Source organism: Limulus polyphemus, unplaced genomic scaffold, assembly GCF_000517525.1.
Source record: "Limulus polyphemus unplaced genomic scaffold, Limulus_polyphemus-2.1.2 Scaffold2422, whole genome shotgun sequence".
In the NCBI taxonomy this organism is placed as follows: Eukaryota; Metazoa; Arthropoda; class Merostomata; order Xiphosura; family Limulidae; genus Limulus; species Limulus polyphemus.
The window spans coordinates 25097-34760 of NW_013668032.1; the positions used below are offsets into that span (position 1 = coordinate 25097).

At 29.7% G+C, this 9664-nt stretch overlaps 1 protein-coding gene across 1 annotated transcript in view; it reads right to left on the reverse strand.

Moving 5' to 3' along the window:
* Positions 1 to 193: 193 nt before the first annotated feature.
* LOC106466914 (pericentrin-like) overlaps positions 194 to 9664 on the reverse strand; it is a gene marked incomplete at its 5' end in the record, with an annotated part of 13354 nt that continues 3883 nt past the window's right edge. The window contains 6 exons of the mRNA XM_013927223.2: positions 194 to 480; positions 1599 to 1947; positions 4816 to 4989; positions 5788 to 5863; positions 7702 to 7799; positions 8317 to 8467. Coding sequence (XP_013782677.1) covers positions 209 to 480; positions 1599 to 1947; positions 4816 to 4989; positions 5788 to 5863; positions 7702 to 7799; positions 8317 to 8467 — 1120 coding nt within the window. The remainder of the gene's footprint in view (positions 481 to 1598; positions 1948 to 4815; positions 4990 to 5787; positions 5864 to 7701; positions 7800 to 8316; positions 8468 to 9664) is intronic.

Genomic DNA, 9664 nt, shown 5'->3' on the forward strand with positions numbered 1-9664 from the left:
AAATCAACCAATGACTAAACAAATCATCATGTTTAACTAAATCAACCAATGACTAAACAAATCATCATGTTTAACTAAATCAACCAATGACTAAACAAATTATCATGTTTAACTAAATCAACCAATAACTAAACAAATCATCATGTTTAACTAAATCAACCATTACCTAAACAAATCATCATGTTTAACTAAATCAGCTGAAAATATTTCACCTTGCAAAAGATGAACTTCTTTCTCTAACTGGTGGGGTAACGTACACGTTGTTTACTAACCGAGAAGACCCGCTCGTTTGACCGGTTGAGACAGGTGGACTAATGCTTCTCGAGCCAGTGGGTGTAGGAAGAGGTAAAGGACTATGGCCACTCAATGGGGAGTGCAATTTCGAAGTAAAAAGTCGGTTTTGATTGCCAGCTTGGAAAGTTGGTTGAGAAGTGATGGATGATGAGCTAGCACCTACACTAGACGTAGGCAAACCAATCCCTGTAATGTAAGTTTTGTATTCAACACAGAGAAATATACAAAAAAAGAAAAATACTAACCACAACAGTAAATAAATTTATCTGTCAACTTAGAGACTGAAGTCACTTGCTATTCACATTAAAAATGTTAGTTTTAAAGTAACCAGTTACCATTCTTGTTTCTGACTAAAACTTTCATCTTCACACTTATGTTTCTACCTAACTATCCCCTACTTTAAATTATCTGTTAAAATTAGCTACTAGATGGCACCAGTATTCACTTGTGCAAGAACAGAATGTGATATTTTATACAATAGTATTTCAAACATTAATCCACGAGTGAGTGTAATTATTTAGTAATGTTTTTTAACTATGTACACTAAATATGACAACTACCATCATTCAAGCCTCACACTATTGATTATTTAATGATTAAGTGAAATTTCCAGGATTTCTAAATGTTTTGAAACTTAGCTATTTTGAGTTCCAACACCCATCCCATAATAGGCTCTGTATTGTGACTGCTGCAGGAATCAACCCCTAAATTTTAATGTTATAAGCCCTCAAACCTACCATTGATCCATTGAAGGGCTCCTTTAAATGACTTGCAAAAACACTAATATAAAATTTGAAACTTTCAAATTAAAACGTTTTATTATCTCTGATGCATTAAAAATAAATTTAATTAATAGTGAAACATCTACATACATGGATAAAATGTCATGAAAACGTATAGCACTAGCTATTATATTCTCTACTTGCGTGTTTATAAATACAAGTAGATAAAACGTGATACAGGTAAGCTGTTCGAAAGGGACTAAAACAAGGAGATTCAAAATATAAAAAAAATCTTTGGAGAGAGAATTCCATTGTGTTTCTTTTTGTTTTAATTCTAGTTATATAAAAGTAATGTTAAAGTGGTAGAATCCTCGTTCTATAACAAATCTAAAAACTATTTTTAAACTGCTTTTGAGGACTTAAATTTTGTTCAACTTTTAGTAGCTTAACATGATTCCATAATCCCAAGTTTATAATCAATTTATAAAATGAGTTCACATTTATGGATTTATTCCATGTTTTTCATGAGGTAAAGGCACTGGAATGGAGAGTACAAGAGAAACGGTATCTAAAATTGATTACCATGTGGTACAGTACTCCGACAATGTGATCCTAAAGGAGTTAAGCGCTCAGGTTCTTGTAAACTGTACGAAGAGTGAACATTTGTAACCTTATTCCATCGGTTCATCAAGTTTTTCATTCTTTGAAGTGCTGTAATTACATAGACAGCAGACCGAAATATTGATATGGGAGGCAGAGAAGACCGGTGGTTAGCCGTAACTTCATCCCCGCTGATTTTAGAAAGCATGACCAGAGTAGCCGATTCTGTTGCTTGATATCCACCCAACAAAGTCATTAAATATTTCTTCTGGTAGATAAGTCCCCGCCGGTAGCTCTCAGCACGACGATATTTGAAGTACAACTTGTGAACCTATTGAAATCAGGAACATTATATATTTACAGAAAAAATTATTTGCTACACACTTTCAAAAGATAAAAAAAATTTCATCAGATCATCAGTCAAACTGGCTGTATCTTTTGCATTTAAAACACTCTTATTAAATAACAAATCATCTTAAAGATTTGAGCATTTAGTCAGCTCAGTGTTGTTTCTACCAGCAATGTAACAAGTTTACCAACCATGAGGTAAAACAAAATACCCTAGCCTTAAAGTATACTTTACTCAGACCAAAAATGAAACAATTATCCCACCATAACTTATAGCCATCTTTACCTCCCATTATTTCAACTCCACTGATCTAGTCTATAATTAATCACAGTGATAATTTAAATATTTCAAGAACGTGTCTTCATATAGATGTACAAATTATATATATCATAAACAATGTATATATATTTTACATCCAAAGGCAGACATACCCGTAACAAACCTACCATTCTGTAAAATTCCCCCAGATCCTAGTAAAATATCAAACTTCCCTAATTTAACCTCAAACTACCTGATCTGGAATTTGTTTTTTTCCCCAACTGCTTGGAGCTCCAAGGTTATTATTATTATAATACACAAATACAATTAAGCTGAAAGGAAAAATTAAAGAGAGCTTAGAAATAAATCACTGGACTGTTCAATATTAAGATAAAAAAAATATTGAATAAAATCCATATATTTTGTGTAAAATATGTTAAATGTTATTAACCCTTTCTGGACCAGAATAAAATTTTACACAAAATATATGGATTAGGTTAATCATCTTAAGTGTGAAGACAAAACAAACATGTGGTCACAGTGACATCATTCTGGTCCAGAAAGGGTTAATAACATTTAACATATTTTACACAAAAATATGGATTAAGTTAATCATCTCAAGTGTGAAAAGAAAACAAACATGTGGTCACAGTGACATTAATTAACCCTTTCTGGACCAGAAGGAATTACTGTGACCACATGTTTTTGTCTTCACACTTAAGATGATTAACGTAATTGCATAAATTTGGCACACACTTTTTACAATATTTATATTGTATTTAAATTTATTTTTTTTATAATTTGTTTTAATACATGTATTATATTTTAGTTTGTGAAATGTTGTTGTGTGACACAGTTTTTAAAAAACATTAACAAATACTTCCTTTAGTTTTAGTTTTTTTATTTATTGTGACCTAAAATCTTGCAAATGTATCCAAAAATTATGTTTTTCAATAAAGCTTTTTTGTGTGTCTATGTTGCTTTAGTAAAAGTACACTCATCTTCTCATCTGTTCATACAAGCTCTGAAATATAATAAAAGTAACTACTGGAAAATATGAAAGAAAGAAAAATTGGATTTCTTTTAATATTACTGATTTAAAAGTGATTTTATATATCCAATGAGTTCTGGCTTGTTTTATTTTCACCAATTATTTCTACTTCTTATATACCTATACCCAACTGAAGCAGTTATAGCCATGATAATGCCATAAAATATTGATAACACAGGCCTCCAAATTTAAACTTCATAAAAGTTGTTTTGGTTTTAATAATGGATTTTTCATAATTCAGCTATGCAGATTTCAAATAAAATATTAATTTTTTTTATCTATGTAAGATTTTTTATACTAATCGGGAAAAAGAAAAATAACTCTTACTTAGATCAAATTATTATTTCTTTTACCACAATGAACATTCTTTATTATTATTATGTTTGTTAACAAAAATACAAACAAACTGAAGAAAATGGAAGAACACCGATGTCAAACGAATATGCATCCTCATTCATCCTGGTTTTTTTGTGAAATCTGTCTTTTACATGTTGTGGTCTTTCTTTTATGTATTGTGTTATGACTTTTTGTGAAAAATCTGTGTGATGGAGAAAAATGGATGTCATTTTTGGATTCAGCGTACAGGAATTACCATAGAACACGTAAAAATATGAAGACAACAAAACCATTGCAGGCCTGTGTAATCAGTAAAAACACTGACTGGTAGAAATACAATTTGAACTCATATCCAAGGCCTACACTAATATAAAGAAGTATACTTTCAGTCAAGCTACATCCTTACAAGGTATCTTTTCATAAAATAATATTCCTGTAGCTTTAAAACAGAGATAACAATAAAAGATTATCACAAATGAAATTATAACAAATTGCCAGGTTTGTGGCTCGTTTCTAAGTTTGTAAACTTCATATTAGAATTTTTTGTTCTCACTTTTGAGAACTTCTACTAGTCACTTTTTCACAAATCAAAGATTACTGCTTACTCCACCACTTTATTTATTTTACAATAACGCATATAGACAGCAATAATACCCATGGTTTCTGTCTAGTTCGAAGGCTAAAATTCATAAGTTACCATCGAATCCACTTACCGTGACATGTTAAATGGTCAAGGTTATAGCAATAAGATCACGACAGAAAAGTCACATGAGAAACAAAAGAAGGATAAGTATTTCCAGTGGATGACAGTTTTTGTGTAAATATAAATATTTGGGATGGGCAGAAAAATTGTAAAAACAGCTACAAGGATGTTGTTTACAAGTAATACCCATTGGTTCAAGTATTTAAAAAAATGTTGTTGTTTTTTTGTGCAAATTACACTAAATAAGATTTGTAACATTACAAAACATCAATTCTAAAACATTTCATGAAAAAAAAAGATTTAGATACATTTAAAATCAGTTAAGATATTGAAAATTGATTACATTCAACAATAGAAAATTATCATCTTCTGTTGTTACACTAATAAATTAATTCATACATTCATATTTGGTAATATTTTGTTTCTACAAACATTAAATATAGGTATTTAAATTGTATTTTATTTACAGATTTTCATTATATATATAAAAAAAAAAACACACTTTGCTTTCCAGTGAAGTCAAAGTAGATTTATTATTCTCTTCTCCTACTGTCTGAAGCAGTCGTCTAAGTCTAACGACTTCACTTTCGGCTTGGTGAAGGGATTGTTGGAGCTTGGATTGTTCTTGGACCCAAAGTGCGTGTTCCATTTCTAATGTATTACATCTAATACACGGCTGTAATTATAAGAATCACAACACTGAATATCATACTTTTGATTTAAAATTAAGAAAATGTATTTTCGTGTATACTCAATTAAAAATAATACACTCACAGAACAATTAACTTCTAAAAAAAATATTAATTACATGTAGTTTTTTTTGAGAACACACACAACCATTGTTTTAGCTTCCTGATATACTGACTTCTGTAGCTACAACACAGTCAATAGTAAAGAGAATTACACTTGTGAGTAAGTAAGTTCCAGGTGTGCTAGTTTATTTTGTGTACATGTTAGAATGATAAACATTTAATACCTTCTACCTGCCTTGTGCCAGAATTTCAACACTTTAAATACTGAATAGATTCTTAAGAGGAAAACAAAACTACACAAGTAAATCGGAAAAAACAACAACATTATATCAAGAACAGGATAAGATTTCACATTAATAAGAATATCAAATGGAGGAAAAGTTAACATGTCGGGTACCTTACTGAAGAGAAAACGGTCAGGGTGAGCAGAAGGTTTGGAGACTGGAAGTATTAACTAAACAGGGAAACACCGAACAAAATAATTATTATATCGAAGATATGATCCTATGGACCAGGCAGGTTTCACTCAATAAGCAGCATTAGAATTTCCACTGGTTGTTATTTATCTAGTGATACAGTGCCATTGTCTGTATATCTTGACATGCATATATATGGATACAAGTTTTAAAATCAGTATGGTAAATATATTAATTTACAAAACATTTTTGTATTGAATAAGTGAAAACTAAATTACGTACAGTTGAAAGTAAAAAAACTGTTACCTTTTCTGTATATTTTGATTCTTCCACGGGTGTGGCCTGAAGATGTAGGGTGTTACTCAAGTCTAGCCCCAGTGATCTGATGAGACGACAGAGTAAAGAATTGTTATATAACACCAGAGTTTATCAACATAATGTCTTTGTGTGTATGCTTCGTCTGGAATTTCTTTAATATCACAATTAGACTCAATACTGGTGTCTTCATCTAACACCAATATCTTTCTTGTAATACAACAATTAAAACTATTTTTTTCTTCTTTTTTATAAATATAAAGCAAACACCTTAATATAATGGATGTAGCATGTATGTCAGTATTTATGTATGTGACCAAAACTCCTGCAACATCTACTGAATGGCACCACAAACAAAAATCCATAAAAATTAGAAAAATAAGTGTGGTATTTGCAACAACCATTTCTTTAAATGAAAGTAGTCTCCTTTCAACAAGAACGCAATTTTCACTAACATTGTTCACGATTATATCCTTATTGATGCAATTTGTAAATGTAGTACTCAGAAACTGGAGTTGTTAAAAAACTATTATTTTTTCAATAAATAGTACCACTTTTAGTATATATAAAAAAGATGAAATATTTTATAATATTATTCTCAGTAATTAATAATTCAAACAGCCGGCTGTAGGGCAGCATTTCTGAACAACTTATCTAATATAAAGCCTAACTGATGTTTAATGAAACTCAAAAGAATAAATACATTTTATAACATAGACAGATTTACATCAATACAGTCATTTAATTGGTTAGTTTGTTTTCCAGTAATTGTGTAAAGCTCCATAAGGGTGAGCTGCAGTAGACATTCCTAATCTTCAAGTGACAGATTAATCAACAGCATTCATTACCAACTCTAATTAAATAGTAAGGTTTGATAGTCAGTCTTATAATCAACCAAAGTGATAATCATGTTTTTGCAACAACCGGAAATGAACCATAAATCCTTGGACTTACATGGAGGCATGTTAACCACTAGGTCATGCCAAACCCACAATTAAGTCCTCAACAAATATGAATATGTGGAAAATACCTCTAAAATACTTTCATTTTGGGGACATTGGGAGTATTTAAATATAGCTTAGAAAGCTTTAATACAAGTAAAAAAATTTACATTTAAACTTGGTTTTAATATCCTCTGTTATTGTTAGATATTAAACATGGTAAAATGATTACATTTAAACTTGGTTTTAATATCCTCTGTTATTGTTAGATATTAAACATGGTAAAATGTTTAATGTTAAATTTACATTTAAACTTGGTTTTAATATCCTCTGTCTATTGTTAGATATTAAACATGGTAAAATGTTTAATGTTAAATTTACATTTAAACTTGGTTTTAATATCCTCTGTAAAAGTTATTGTTAGATATTAAAGATGGTAAAATGTTTAATGTTAAATTTACATTTAAACTTGGTTTTAATATCCTCTGTAAAAGTTATTGTTAGATATTAAACATGGTAAAATGTTTAATGTTAAATTTACATTTAAACATGGTTTTAATATCCTCTGTAAAAGTTATTGTTAGATATTAAAGATGGTAAAATGTTTAATGTTAATGTAATTTTAAATATCAACTTTTACTAATTTGATTGATATCGCTCTCAAGAAGCAAAAATTGAAGTTATTTTTAAACAGAATTTGTTTTGACGTATAACGACATAATTAATAAAGCATTTGTGAATAAACAGATTATAAAAAGTGGACATAAGTTACATAATAGTTTTCTTTGGAAACAAAACTAATCAATTCCAAAGAATGGATCTTAAAATTTAAATAAAAAAAAAGTATGTGAAATTTTTATTAAATCCAAGTTTTAGAACCTATTGAAAAAAAATAAAATTTAATTATAGACTAAAGTTTTTTTAACAATGTGAAATATTACATTTTTGATACAAGATTACACACCTATTTACATCTGCACCTCTGAGTTTCTCAACATCGCAGGGTGTCGACATTGGAGAAAATTTTCCGCCTTCACTTGAGTTCATTGATTTTTTCAAATCCTAGAGAAATTATGAACTATAAACTTTCTAAAAAAATGTGCTGCAGTTAAAAAAATTTTTCTATTATTTCCGAGCCAATTGTACATTTCAGCTACACTTCACCTGTCTTTATCAAATCTAAAAAACTACTATACATTACTGTAGTTCTGCATGGAAAGACACACTAAGATGAAAAATGTTAATGATGTTTCATGTGGAACAGTAGAATTATTTCTGATGATTTTACCAATAACCTGTGGAAACTTAAGAAAAAACTGGCCCTAAATATAAATTTATTAAGTAAATAATTAAGTTGTTAAAACTGAAATGTTACTCTAAGTACACATTTTTTAAAAAATGGAAGCTTTTATTAATACTGACTGTGACCATCCAAAGAAGTTATTTTTTGATACCTTAAGCAACAAAACTTAAAAAGTATGAAATAGAAAGACAACAGATATGAAACTGATTGATATGATTTACACACTGTGGTTGTAACGTGTAGTAGCTATTTTCTCATAATATGTAATTTCCAAACCTGGATTATTTGGCTGTCGTGCTCATGCACTGTCTTACTTCGACGTCTCTCCGATTCGAGAACCAGCTGTAACTGGGTGAAGCTGGAACGTTCAGACTCCAGTGCTTTCAACAAAGTCTGGCTGTGAGATTTTTCCTTCTCATAAGCTTCCCTAGTGGGGTGAGATACACTGAGGATTAAAGACATAAATATAAAATAGTATCATATTATATGGATTATACTACATCATATATTTGTTAGTTACAGCATACAGGAGCTGGATTTGATGCTTACAACAAAATTCACAATCTTTTAGACACAGATCAGTAAATAACAAGAGATGACTATCAGATTTGCTATCTTAATACATCTACACTATATTACCACAACTTAATATTTCTTAATAAATTAAAACCCCTAGAGTCACTTATTAACAACAATAATACACACACAACAAGTTCAATGCAGACAGACAGTTACTATATTTACACTTTCACAGATAAGTATCAACTCGTGTAAAAAGCAGCTGAACCTAAACAGTGTGAGAATATATTATGCTCACAAATATCTCTTAAGTTTACTTGAAGAGCTACTAAAAACAAAAATTACTCATGAAGCCAATTTATTCAAAAGTACATGTTTGGTTCTAGAGAAACATGAAATAAAATCCCATGTTTATACATCTACCCTTCACTGTCCCCCACCTCTTTAAAAATGGACTCTTCTATAACTGACAGGAGGTAAGAGCAACAGATAATACAGTTAACAGAACATCTGGCAGGCCCTGTAATTAATCTCTTTCCACCTGGACTAGATACTTGAGAGGTCCAAAGTGCTTTCTGTAGTGTGTTTTAAGCATTATTTCAACAGTATTTGTTATAAAACATTATAATCAGAATTTTTTTTTCTTGATTTTTTTTTAACAGATAAAATGTTTAGAATCAACATGGATAAGTCATACGTTGTTTCTGATGTTAAATAGAAACCAAGTAGCTGAAATAGTTGCCTTAAAAAAATGCATAAAATATATACGTATTCTAAAATTTTACTACAATAAGAAAAATGCCAAACCACAGATTATTTATCACATAAAAAAATTGTACTCGACTGACTACAAAGATGTTAAATATATATTATCGCATTATAACTGTTTAATATCTAAAATTCTCTTTAGTTCCAAGTCGGAGGTAATATTATATATATATATAATATTATAAACATCGCATTTGACAAATATAGATTCAATAAATTATTACCCACTTTTCGTTAAATGTTGGTTTACTTACCCACTCTGAAAGAAAATATACATCTAATGTATTATTTCCAAATTTCCTGTTCTCCCCAGTTGTCTGTGTAACTATCTATATTT